Genomic DNA, 13918 nt, shown 5'->3' on the forward strand with positions numbered 1-13918 from the left:
TATTCCTAGCCCCCATGATACTTTGTGTGAAATGTGGGCGTGGCTTCCAGTTCTTTCCATCTAAATGGGACTTTGCATAGAGACAAGATGCTAAACGTGATTGATTATGAGATTAAAATATGTAAACTTTGTCTGCTACTCCTCAGACGGTATAATATTATTTCTCCTCCCTCTACTTGAGAGACCAAAGCAAAGAAAATTAACATTTCTCTATTTAGTTTGTGGGGCTGCAGAAATTCTTATTTCATCAACTAGTTCCTCTAACAATGTGGGAATTATATTGATATTACTATCCATGACTCAAGTTGTCAACTCTTCAGTTAGAGCCCAATAAGACCAATATACACTTCTCTTAAAAGGGTTAAATATGTCATCTTTAAATGCATGATGGCTTTTAATTGTGTAATACTGATATAGTACTGTTACAGTGAAAGCAGAAAAAAAACATGCCGTGATGTAAATTTAACCCATATCCCTCGGCTGTAATGCTGCCAGCTTGAAAAGAAATGCATGGACACTGGCTTTTAATTGTTCTTTTTTCAAACAGATGAGTAAAAGTGACACGTTTCCCAAACAAAGCGAAGGATAACAGATCTTTTCTGAGCAATTTTCGGTTTATTTTGAGGGTTAAATGACTAATAGGAACAAAAAGTGCAGGACTTACTTCAGTAGATAGCGTAGGTAGAGCAATTAAACACTGTAATAGTTTTAACACAATCACTGGGGTTAAATGTGCCTGATTAAAGTACATCCACTAATACATTATGCAAAATACATTATGTTCTCTCAGGGGAGGCTCACTCTCCCACACTTTTAAAACCCCTGTCTTTAACAACAGTTGTGAGTGCAAAATGCTATTCCTGAATAAAAAAAAAAATCCTAAATGGATCGAAAACATTTGCATTCAGTCGCTGAGTGTGCAAGCAACGCTAGTTACACAAAAGATTCTTGTTTATTAAAACTTTTGTAATGAGTCAAATGCGAATGCTTGCATCGCATTGATAATGAAACTGCAATTCACTGTGCAGCACTACAAAACTTTCCTGTTCTGATCTAAAGAGTTTTTTTTTTTTTTTTCAGAAAACTAGATTTTTACAAAAAGGGATCAAGGGTAAAAATTATATAAAATTCACTCATGAAAGAATCAGCAGCAGATAAGGGAATGACTAAAGAATAACTCGACAAAATAAAACTGGTTCCTCTTCAGCTGTGTGTCAGGGTTGTACGAATAAAATCTGGACCTCTACACAGGTTGTACTTCGTAAAACCCTGACAGCAACACTTAACATCTCCCCGTTTCCAAAACAACAAGATTAGCTGTGAAACTTCCACCGTTAGCATTAAAGGTCAGATGAAGTGAATGTCAAGGTGCCTCTTATTATTCCTGAACCTTGTTTGAAGGGGGAAGAAAAGCAGGTTTTCCCCTGCGCTGACAGACAGGAGAGGATCTGATCCACAACACCAAAGCCTTAAAATCAACAGTCCTTGTGTTTCCTTAATCCCAAAGAGAGTTTTTAAGTAAAAAAGACCTTCTGCCACTGACAGATACAAAGAGTGAGGCGCCAAATTAAACTATCTTGAATATCCGGTTAATCAAAATATCAAAAGACGCCAAAGTCGAGGTATCCTTGAGTTTCCTTTGGACAAAGCAGGGGGCAAGAAGACCTGCAGGAAAGAGGCATCAAAGTCCCTTTCAATCTCGTCAGCCTTCCTCCTCTTCCTCGCCTCGTTCAGCAGCTCCCCAAGGTGAGCCGTTTGCATTTTCACTTGGTCGCGCTGCTCAGGATTCCAGGGTGGTTAATGGAATTAAAATCAATGACAATCTCAGTCCTCTTGGGCTTGAACTGCCTGCAAGAACACACAGAGGGGAAAAAAATACATGACACGCACACAAAGTCACACATGGAAAAAACAGACTAAAAACACGCATGAGAATGAAAGTCACCTTTTCTTTGTCTTTTAAAGTTGTCCTTTCATCCCATCTGTACCCCACACAAACACGTTTCCACAATGTCAGAGTTGTAAACATTAAGAAGTGTGACAGAGAGAGCAACAAGAGGGAGAAATAAAAAGCAAAACCAAGTCTTCTTCCACCTTCTACAGAGAATCAGGAACAAATTTATGGTCTTGTAGCGGGTTGATTTATATTTAAAGCCTCCTTTTAACCTGCATAAACATAGTGGACATAACTAAAGCTACACTGAGGAAAAAATGACCCAAATCCCCTTTTTTGCTCAAATGCAACTCAGATCTGATTTCTCATGACAATTTTGGCAGCACAAGTCCCATGGAATCTGATCTTATATTTAATGGTTACAGGATGGATGTTTGTTGGGAGGCAGCTGCAGATTTGGAACACAAAGTGTTAACATTTCTTGCTTTCATAAATTTCATTAGGGCTGATTCTAAACAGGAAAGGTTAACAGGAAGTGTACTCTAGTAACTTAAATTAAATGCACATCAATGAAATGTATGAATTACTCTTCATTTGACAGTCTAAATGTCAACCCTTAGTGATCACTGTTGTTTAGATCCTTGGTTCTCAACTGGTGGGTCAGGAGCCAAAAGTGGGTCGCAGACTTGTGCGAAAAAAATTTGGCAAAAAAATCTGACGTGCTATTATTTTGAAGGATGCGCCTCCATCCCTTTGTCCAATCACATATTTTTGTTCCATCTCAAGTCCATGGTCGTTATGATTGCAAAATGTGAGAAGTTAGTGTCACAGTTAGACCTTAAGGAGGTGGTGGGTCCTAGTACTAGACTGGTCGAGAACCACTGATTTAGATCACAGGAAAACTCTTTTTTTCTACATTAAAAAAAGGGAGCTTAAGACACAGGTGAAAAAAAACACTGCATGCACTGCAAGAGTCAGAGAGGGAGGAGGATCTTAAATGAATACTACCTAACCTGATGATTTAAATCTTAAAACAACACATACAAACGGCTTTTATGATTTATGCCTGAAGAAAGTTTGACAGGGGCCAGAAGAAATCTAGGCAACTTTTCAAACTGACTTCAATAGCAAAATAACGTCCCGAAACAACGGCAGAAAAAAAGCATTGTTAGAACACCCAAGAAGTTATAACTAAAAAAACAGATGATGCTTTTACTTTGAAATTCATTCAGGAAGTTTACCGTACCTTACATTTTTACCAGGGACATGAGGATTGACAGTCAGGATTCTGACAGCGTACCTGCCTTGGGGTACACAGTGTTCCTACATTTTTTTTTTAAATAAAATAAATTAAAAAAACTGTTAAAGACCTCAATCAAGAAAAAAAACTATACCACTTTTTGCACTGCAAATGATCTAAATTAAAAGGCATGCAAGATTTATTGTTTACCAGATCAGGGCTGAGACTTTTTTAATTTAATGTACTTTTTGGGAAATGGAAAAAATGATCATAAATGGCCAGATTCTGGTGTTTTACTTTTTACTGCTGTAATTGTTACATGGATGAGATTACACACAAAAAGAGTGATCAGAATCGTATAAAATTTATAAAAGGCTTCACAGCTGACAGCAATATTAGAGCAAAAACCAAGCCATGAGGTCTGAGGAGCTGCAGAGCTCAGAGGCAGGGTTGTTGACGCCACAGATCCGGGGAAGGAAACAAAAAACTTCTGCTGCTCTAAAGTTTCTCAAGAGCACTGTGTCCCTCATAATTCTCAAATGGAAGAAGTCTGACACAACCAGGACTCATCCAAGGGCTGGTGGTCTGGACAAACTGAGCAATCGGGGGGAGAAGGGCCACATTGAGAAAGGTGACCGAGAAGCTGATGGTCACTCTGAGCTCCAGAGATCCTGTGTGGAGATGGGACAATGTTCCAGAGGGACAACCATCACTGTAGCCCTCCACTGAGCTGGGCCTTATGCTGGACAGAAGCCTTTCCTCTGTGCACAACACATGTAAGCTTGCTTGGCTCTTATGGGGAGTTTTTTTTTTTTTTTTTTGCAAACTCTAAGTGAGTGAGAAAAAAGATAATTTAAATGACTGCAGCATCAGGCTGAAACATACCAACACTGAAAAAACAGTGAAGGGGGTCTGAATACTTTCTGGATACCCTGTGTCTACACAAATTAGAAACTAAGGAACTGCAGTAAATCGACATAAATACATAAATAACTACTTTAATGGCCAAACTATGCACATTGAAACTTTTATGGCATGAAAAATAACAGGATAAAATCAGATATAGCACAGTAATTGATTAATAACATTTATATTGTTTTTATGATGGTGGGAAGCTAAAATCAGGGTTCAAATCGCAATATTGTGATTGCGATTTAATATGCCATTACTTTAAGGTTTCTCATCTTTTTTATTATTCAACAAACATAAGAAATAAATCCTTTATCATAACTAAAGCAAAACTAGAAAAATTAAACTAGGGATGAAAGATTTGAAAAAAAGAATCTAATTGTGATTTTGGCTTAAATAGCAAATGTGACATCGATTGCTATACTGAAGGGATGATCATTTTTTATGTTATTCTTATTTTGGTAAAGAAAATCATATACATGAACCAGAGAAGTAGGATTTTACTAAACTATTTTTGGAAAAAAAGATAATTTTATACATGCACAATGTGTAGAGGATGACATTTCTGCTGCAAAAAATTGTTTCAAATCGGTATTTTGACACATTTCAGGGTAAAAAAAAAAATATTGCACTTTCTGTGATTTGAAAATTGCCACAGGCTAAATTGCAATTTAATCTAACTTGCGATTAATTGCCCCGCCTTAGTTGAAACTGAAACACGATATATCGCCCAGTTTCACAGAGACAAAATTATAAACGCACCCTGCAGACATTTTTTTTAATGGTTTTTACAGCGATGGTATCTTTCTCTGGCTCTTCTCCAGATCACATCTCCAAAGAGTCGGGATAAGATCTAAGCTAGCCCAGCCTGGACTCGTTTTACATCCACTTACAGGAAATTGTAACAGACAGACTGGGATTGGGGCTGATCCAGAAAAAGGAAATTAGAGACTGTTGTGTGACATTTTGAAAAGAGAGACAAACTGGATTGATCAAAATGTTACAGATGAAGCTTGACGGGGTGAAACAGCATTCAGCAATGACAATACAATACAATACAATACAATACAATAACTTTATTTATTCCCGAAGGGGAATTCATTTGTCTGGAGTCTCATCTGTTTATGGTAGAATTATATCGTCTTATTGCTGATGACAGCGGGAAGACTGTGTTTCCATCAGTGAAGCCTGGAGCTCAAAGTCCACAAGATGGAAAATATCCCAAATAAGGACATTAGAAAATAATGACAAGGATCACTGCAAACACAACATTTGAAATACTAAGGATAATTCAGAGGAAATGTTTACTTAGTAAACATTGTTATCTGGGAAGTAATTTTATACCTATTAACAGTACGTTTAATTTCCAGTGGTCAGTGTTATTTTGCCTTTCATTACACCGCGTTCCAAATTATTATGCATATTGGCACAGATGGGTTCATGAAGATAAAGGTATAATGAGGAAGGTTTCTGCCAGAAAAATTCATCAGATTAAGAGAGCAGATGCTAAAATGCCATTACAAAGCAGCAAACAGGTATTTGAAGCTGCTGGAGCCTCTGGAGTCCCACCAACCTCAAGGTGTAGGATCCCCCAGAGGCTTGCAGTCGTGCATTAATCTATTATTCAGCCACCCCTAACTAATGCTCACAAGCAAAAACCCTTGCAGTGGGCCCAGAAATACATGAGGACTCATTTTCAAACAGTCTTGTTGACTGATGAGTGCCGTGCAACCCGGGACGGTCCAGATGGAGGAGCAGTGGATGGCTGGTGGATGGCCACCATGTCCCAACAAGGCTATGGCATTAGCTAGGAGGGGGCAGAGTCATGTTTTGGGCCGAAATCATGAGGAGAGAGCTGGTAGGCCCCTTTAGGGTCCCTGAAGGTGTGAAAATGACCTCGGCAAAGTATACAGAATTTCTGACGGACCCCTTTCTTCCATGGTACAAAAAGAAGAACCATGCCTCCCGTAGCAAAATGATCTTCATGCATGACAATGCACCATCTCATGCTGCAAAGAATACCTCTGTGTCATTGGCTACTATGGCCCCAATCCTCTCCTGACCTCAACCCTACTGAGAACCCTTGAAGCATCCTCAAGCCAAAGATCTATGAGGGTGGGAGGCAGTTCACATCAAAACAGCAGCTCTGAGAGGCTATTCTGACATCCTGCAAAGAAATTCAAGCAGAAACTCTCAGAAAACTAACAAGTTCAATGGATGCAAGAATTGTGAAGAGTTAAGTGATTTGCATCATCCATTTAGGAAAATCAGAGAAAAATATCATTTGCATGATAATAAGCTGTTGGGTGGGGGTGATAGCAACATGAAGTGATTTACCAATGCTATTTTTGTTGGATAACAAAATTTAGCAGCCTCTCATCTTCCTACTAGCAGGCTAGCCAGCTAGCTTCTATGCTAAACTGTTTTGTGCTACTTGGACAGGTCTGTCACTGGGGTGTTTGGTGTTTTTGTGAGTGTTATTACGACTGATTGTAGCTTTAGCATGGAGGTCACATAAGTCCACTGGTTCAGCGTTGGCTCTGTGGATAAGGTAGCGCTGTGAGGGGCATCAGTAGCCTGTTCAGTTCACCGGCACGCAGAGGTATTACAGTGAAAGACTTGCCATTGTTGTTAGTAGTTGTACTAAACTGAATGGATTATCAAAGCCAGCAGATAGGTGTCTACCTCGCTGTTGACACTGCCTATCTCGGTCACATTGCCATCTGGTGGAAGATCCATGTAAAATTTCTTTTTCCTCCTATCCTGGTTAATATCTACTGGTTACTTGAACTAGGACCAAATTCTGGTTTGGTACTTTTTAAAATAAAAAGTACAGAAAAATACCAAAATTTCAGTATACCATTCAACATTCATTACAGCTCATGCAAGTCGATAACAGCCACCAACTGGTTCATGTGCTGGGTCTTCTTGCTACTAACTTTTCTTCTTTGAGTGTTTGGTTATACCTGCTTTCTCATGTTGTTTACTAATGGTCAGAAAATGGTACAGAGCATTACGGCAACCTGGATTGGGCTGTGAATATCATTTTGTTCATTCAGATGCATTTTTCATAAGACTGTGTGCAAAAATCCTGACATTCAAGGGCGTTAAGAAACCCCATTACACCTCCATAAATCTGTATCATTTGATATTTACTAATATTGTTTAAAAGCTTTAGAATCTAGCATTGTAACTACGTTAACAAAAGCTCTCTTATCTTTTGTAAAACAATCTGAAATATGAGGTAAACCACCTACTTCTGTAACTCTGATTTACAAGGCGAGGATAGTTGGAGCAAGAAAGAGTCTCAGTATCACTTTGTCAAACTTTTTGGAGAATTTTTCCTTCAAGGTAAGAAAACTGAGGAAAATGTGACTCACCTGTATTGTACTCCTGCCATGCTCAGCAGCTTCCTGGAGGCGACCATCTCCGGTGTGTCATGGTACTTATCAGAGAGATAAACCACCTCCTTTATACCTGGACAAAAGGGAGGAAAGAGGAGTGTGAAATAAATAACATTCTGAGTCTGTGAGACAGAAATCTGCCGCTTTACTGAGGACAAAATAAGACACATAAAAGCAGGAGAAGAAAGATCAAGATAGGCATTTTATTTCACCGATGACAGATATATTTAACTAATTAATAAGACGCTACTTTGCCACATGTCTTCCTTCTCCCTGTGGTTCCTTTACAATGTCTAACACAATGTCCAACCCACAAGACTATCTCATAGGCTGAGATATCACAAGAGTTCTAGCCAATCAACACAGCAGCCCAACTTGTAATATGAGCCGAGTCTCCATGCGTCACTTTTAAAGGACATCCAGCTGCTGTTTCTGAAGATAAAAACATTACGATCCACCACACTGAAGTTCCTAAAAAACATCACAGTCTTATGCCTAGTTCCTGCAATGACAAGTCTGTCCAGTTTCACAGTTATACCATAGAAAATGCCAGAATAATTAACTTTGTTTAACGTTATGCTTCGGTAAAAATCAATGTGGTTAGAAATGATGTATTGTGCTGCAGCTGTTATTGTTTACAGCAGCGCCAGTGCTTCAGAGACTTACCAATAAATCTAACTTTATTTACATAGTACTCTTCATACAAGCTAATATAACACAAAGTGCTTTACAAACAGAGATAAAAGGAAATATGACTCTAACCCACTCCACTCAGCCCTCTAACCTCTTATATTAGTCTCATCATTGGCATTAGTAAAGGAGTACTGCCTACACACCTGCCTGGATGACGAGCTTGGCACACTCGTTGCAGGGGAACAGAGCCACATACATGGTGCAGCCTTTTACGTCAGCACTGTTCTTGTTCATGATGGCGTTCAGCTCTGCATGGCATACTGTGGGACAGAACAGAGACACACACAAGACTGATTTATTCCTTTTTTGTTTTAGGGTAATTAAATAATAGAATTGGTGTGAAAAAAGTTATTGTAACATGTAAAATAATGAACTGCAAGCCTTCATAACACCTGCAAACACATTTTAACATGTTAAATGTGACTTAAATGATTGACTGGCCTTTGTTCTTGCAGGACTGGACACATTAATGATTAATTTGTGTCTTTTATTCATTTGAATGTTTGAAGAAGCAGTTTCACTAAAACATTTGCTCTTTCAACTCCAAATTACAGTAGAATAAATAGAAAAAGATGATATTTTCCCGCCCCGTCAAACCTGTGGCTGAGCGCTGAGAGATAGGGAAAATATCACAGAAACCAGAGAAACTCTCATGACTAAGACTTCCATATTGATAATCCTCTACTGCCCTCAACAGGCCAAAAGGAAGCACTACACCACATAATGGACACACCAGAACTCCTCATCAAAACACCAAATAAACCCCATGAATGAAGGCTTAAGGTAAACCCTAAACCAAGAAGACCTCAGACAGTTAAATTATCTAAATAGAGTAGCTCTCACCATAGGGATATTTGGTGTCCAGTCGGTCCTCAGCAGAGCGAGACCACGGCAGCAGATCATCATCACAGCCATTTGGCATCCCGTTGTAGCCGATGCCGACGATTTTATTCTCCTGGTTCACTATACAGGCCCCGACCTGCAAACAAGAGAGGTGGAAAGGTGTGTCAGTTCTCAGTTATCCACCTGGGCTCAGATACTAACTGTGGTTAAAACAAGCTGCTGTGAGGACTTTAGTTTGGCTGACTGACAACTGCATTTTTTCTTGACATTATAAAATGATATGTAAACAAGTGCCTCTGTCCTCACCCATTATTTTTCCAACTTTATTTAGTACCCCTCAAACTAAAGTCCATTTCTGCACACACAAATCTTTTGTCTTGCCTCTGGCTTAAATTCTAAAGCCTTTCCTTTATATCTGTGTCATAAAAACATCAGATTTCCAAAGTCACAGACAGAAAAAGTGTCCTTATTGTAGTATTTAGGTATGAAATACAGCCAGCGAATCGATACTCTGCCAGCAGCAGATTGAGTTGTCTTCAAGGCAGGTTTGCTTAGCTGGTATTCACCAGTCTTGTTTTCTTTTCAAAACAGACAAAAGTCCAGTATTGACATGTCTACAGTCGCCATGGTTCATGTTATGCAGCTCTCTATGGAGTTTACTATCGGTAGCAGCACACCTTGGTAGTGGCTACTTCATGTGTTTTGTTTCTCTGATTGGCCCGTAAAGATGTGACAGACAGAATGTTCTTCCAATCACCCTCTGAGTTTTTTTATCAAAGGCTTTGCCCATTCCCAAATGCTGTCTATGAGTGGTTTACCAGATGGATGTGTGAACACAACAATCTGGCATGTCAGGTTAGATCGAACCCACAACCTTCCGAATTGTGAGGCGACGACTTTACCTACTGAGCCACAATCCCGGCCAAAATGTCAGACTAAAAAATATAGAAATTACCAAATTAGGAAACAGCAAATAATTACATAATATATTGTGTTACCTAGAAGATGCGTTGACACAGCCTCTTTTATATAAACTCAAAGTAATTTTACTACTGCCTACTTCCTGTTTGGTGCTGGGGTTGTTTATCTATGTGACATGGCACATGGCTAATTAAGGCTGTGAATATTCATGTCATCGGCATGGATGACTTCAAACAAAGCCTATCTCTGATGGCATGAGCAGCATGTGCAACCAGAGGCTTGGAGTCCTTGCTTGGGGCTTTCTGGCTAAAATCTGCAGCAGCAGTGAATGTACCATCAGCTGTGGGAAGAGCCATTAATAAGAGGATTTCACCATTTTAGCAGCGGTTACAGTTGAGATCATCAGTTTATGAAGATGAATATGGGACAATCGAAGGTAAGACTCAACTTTCATTTGAAATGTGGAGTTTTAACTTGGGTGTCTAGCTGACAGGGCACTAGTCAACAATTTGTTTGGACGATTTAGTGGCGTTTTAAATGGAGGATATTTGGCTGTTGTGTAAGGAACAGATCCCAACTTTTATTATGTGTTAACTAGCATAACTAGTCTTTTTGCTGCCATTTCCAAAGTATGTTCATGAGTAATATGTGTCAAGCAGGCTGTCAAAACAAGGAAACAACAACCTGGGATTATCTGTTGAGCTTGGTTTCAACTGTCTTGGACTCAGTTGCTCTGGCGTTAGCGCAGATATGAATCTGCATTGCAGTGTTTCGCTTTTTCTGTGCTGTATTGCTGTTAAATTCATGTTATTAGTCACACATGGCTATCTAAAGTATATTTCCAGTAGCTGTTTTTGGAATTTTGGGGACCTGCTGGCCATTGTGACCAGACACAATAAAGTCTAGTGTCAACTCTGGTGCTGGGTAATTAATTAATTTTCAATTTCAATTATAATTTTGGCTTCCAATGATCCCGATAAACCAGGTAATTGAAATAAGATGTTTTGGTATTCAGTGTTGCCAAGTGTAGCAAATGTTTAAGTGTATATTTTTGCAATGAAAGTACATCATCAAAACTTAATAATTGTTATTTTTATGAGGGCGTGCAGATGGTCGAGTGGTTTGGGGCACACCCCATGTGCACTGGTGGCCTGGGTTTGAATTCGGCCTGTGGCCCTTTGGTGCATGTCTCTCCCCTTTTCTTATCCCTGTTTCTGAGTCTATCCACTGTTCTCCTCTATCTAATGAAAGGCCCAAAAGGCCCAAAAATAAACCTTAAAAAAGAATTGTTATTTTTATGTTTTCTTAACCATAATTTTTTAATGTTTTGTTAATCATAATATTTTTATGTTTGGTTAATCATTACATTTTTATAGTTATATCTGTTTATTATCTATCTATTATCTTCATAAATAGCTTGTTTTTCAAGGTTTTCTAAATGGTGGGTCATTAAGCTGTATCCAGGCTGTGGCAAATGTCCATCCATCCATCCATTTTCTATACCGCTTATCCCATTAGGGGTAGCGGGGGGCTGGAGCCTATCCCAGCTGTCATTAGGCGAGAGGTGGGGTACACCCTGGACTGGTCGCCAGTCAATCGCAGGGCTTACATATAAAGACAGACAACAAGGCACACTCGCATTCACACCTACAGCCAATTAAGAGTCACCAATTAACCTAATGAGCATATTTTTTTGGTGGTGGGAGGAAGCCAGAGCACCCAGAGAGAACCCATGCGTGCATGGGGAGAACATGCAAACTCTGTACAGAAAAACCCTGATTGGAAGGGACCTTCTTGCAGTGAGGCAACAGCGCTAACCCCTGCGCCACCATGCAGCCCGTGGCAAATGTTTGCCTGGAAACATACAGAGTGAAAACTTTATGATGTATAAAAGCCTTAAGCAGAAATACAGCACCCACTGTTTTCTTGCAAAGGTGAATTAATTTAGTCAGTCTCTCAGTCTTTTCCTTGATAACAAAGCTGGTTTTCCTAAGATAATGAGGAAACACGTCAAAAAATTGCTGAATTTCCACTTACTCCAAATTGAGCAAGATAAAAATGTATGCATACTTTTCCTTCTGTAATAATGTTCTTTCTGAAATGTATGTTTCACGTTCCATTCATAGTCCAAACTGTAAAATTGTTCATTGCATATGTTTTAGTGTTTGAAACTTTCAGAAGAATCTGGGTCACCTTTTGTCATAAGGAGGTGGGTCCTCATGCACAGCCAGTTGAGAACTGCTGTTCTACATGTTTAAGTTTGTTAAATGCATTTGATATTGAGGTTGAAGAATAAATGAGTAATTAGCATTTTTGCCGTAATCGAGCAGCCCTTCTGTGAGGTATATAACTGTATGAAAGACATACAACACAAACCTGTGAGCTGGGATCTTTACTCCTCTGTGCAGACAGAAAAGCGACAGCCATGAAGTACTCAGGCCACTCCAAGTAATCTTCCCTCTTCCTGGTTGTACTGCGGCAGAAAAACACAATATAACAACAGAAATAACGCAATGAGAACCAAGAGGAACATTAATCACATAGTCGGATTCTTCTCTTTTTATTTCAGCTTTGACTGGAGATGATTTTGCAAACCAATTACATAAAAACACAGGCATTTAAAAGCTCCACAACAATCTCCTGAGAAGAGGCTTACTGTGAATAAATTCCTTTAAAATCTAAACATGATGTCTTACTGTCTGCTTCTTAAGCAGGCACTAGGGAGCATAAAGCAGTTTAATTAACTTTAAAGCCTCATCTCTGTTCTTTGTGTATCAGATTTATTCAGATATATGTTTGGTTTTAATTCCAGATTAGCTTTGGCACAAGCTGGGGGCTTCTGAATTGACTAAGTCATATTTCTGCGTCATGAATGGACCTGAGCCACACCGTCAGGCTCCACACAGTAGAACAGGTCATTAAAATTAATGTTCCAGGTCATAAATATGTGAAATATTACAAAATAACTTAATTGATGTAGGTGCAGTATAACAGCGTAGAGTACTTCCACCAAAAGTTTCCCAGTATGTCGTCAAAACGCCTGACCTACGTATCAACATAGCCAGGGTTTAGGACCACTTGAATTTAAGCGTTGAGACAAAAAGGACTAAATGCTTTACAAACGTAACAGACAGCAAGATAAAGTGGGGCTTTTACCTGTTCGTAAGAGTGGGCTTTTGCTGCTGAATCTCCTCCATGCTTTCCAGATGCAATTCTAAAGTTATTCAAGGTTTCCCTGCGTCTCCCGGGAATTTGGCTGTTTGAGTCGAACACGCTGAACTACGTCAACACAAACCCGGAAGAATCTCCCGCGCTTCTTCCTTCTACTTTACGTCCCTTCACCCCTGATTTTTGTCTACCAGGGAAAAACAAACATCAGCTGATCAAAATTTGCATTCCAGTCACGACAGTTACAATAAAGAAACAATACTGAATTATAAAAGTAACTGAGTATGTTGGAAAGACGTGAAACCTAAAGGAAGCAGGCTTAGCCTGCCTTGTAAGGTAAAATCAGGAGCGAAATTTCCCCACTTACCATCCTCAGTGTTCCGCTTTTGATCCAGCAGTGGTTAAAGGGTGGGGTGGGGGGCTTTCTCTTATAAAACCAAAGAAATGTGTTTTCTATTTCGTCCCATCCTTGCAAAATGAAATGGGAGATCAGTTTAAGGTCTTGATATAATCTGGAAGTCTAAATTAAATCAGGTGCTTTGTGCAGATGATTTATTGCTTACAGCCAGGGACGTATCTAGGGATTTTGGGCCCCCAGAAAGAATATTACACAGGGCCCCTTAACTGGCTACCCAAGCAACAAATGTTGCATATTTTTTACAAATATCTATGCATTTAAATGCATTTTTTAACCATTATTTCAGAATTTATTAGCAATATTTTTATAATTAAATTTACTTGCGCTAGACTATACCATTTGGACATTTTTGAGGGAGGAGCAGGGGCCCCTAAGTATTTTACTTCTCTCTATTTGATACAAATTTCAGCCTGTTGACCACTTCATTT

At 39.2% G+C, this 13918-nt stretch overlaps 1 protein-coding gene across 1 annotated transcript; it reads right to left on the reverse strand.

Annotated features, from left to right (window-relative positions):
• Window positions 1–521: 521 nt before the first annotated feature.
• dctd (dCMP deaminase) lies at window positions 522–13187 on the reverse strand. The gene is made up of 6 exons (XM_041784361.1): window positions 13061–13187; window positions 12281–12377; window positions 8984–9119; window positions 8284–8400; window positions 7424–7520; window positions 522–1848 (listed from the first exon to the last, which is right to left on the reverse strand). The coding sequence occupies exons 1-6, from the start codon at window positions 13099–13101 to the stop codon at window positions 1764–1766; spliced, it is 573 nt and encodes a 190-aa protein (XP_041640295.1). The 5' UTR covers window positions 13102–13187; the 3' UTR covers window positions 522–1763.
• Window positions 13188–13918: the final 731 nt, after the last annotated feature.

The sequence above is a fragment of the Cheilinus undulatus genome, linkage group 4, assembly GCF_018320785.1.
Source record: "Cheilinus undulatus linkage group 4, ASM1832078v1, whole genome shotgun sequence".
NCBI lineage: Eukaryota > Metazoa > Chordata > Actinopteri > Labriformes > Labridae > Cheilinus > Cheilinus undulatus.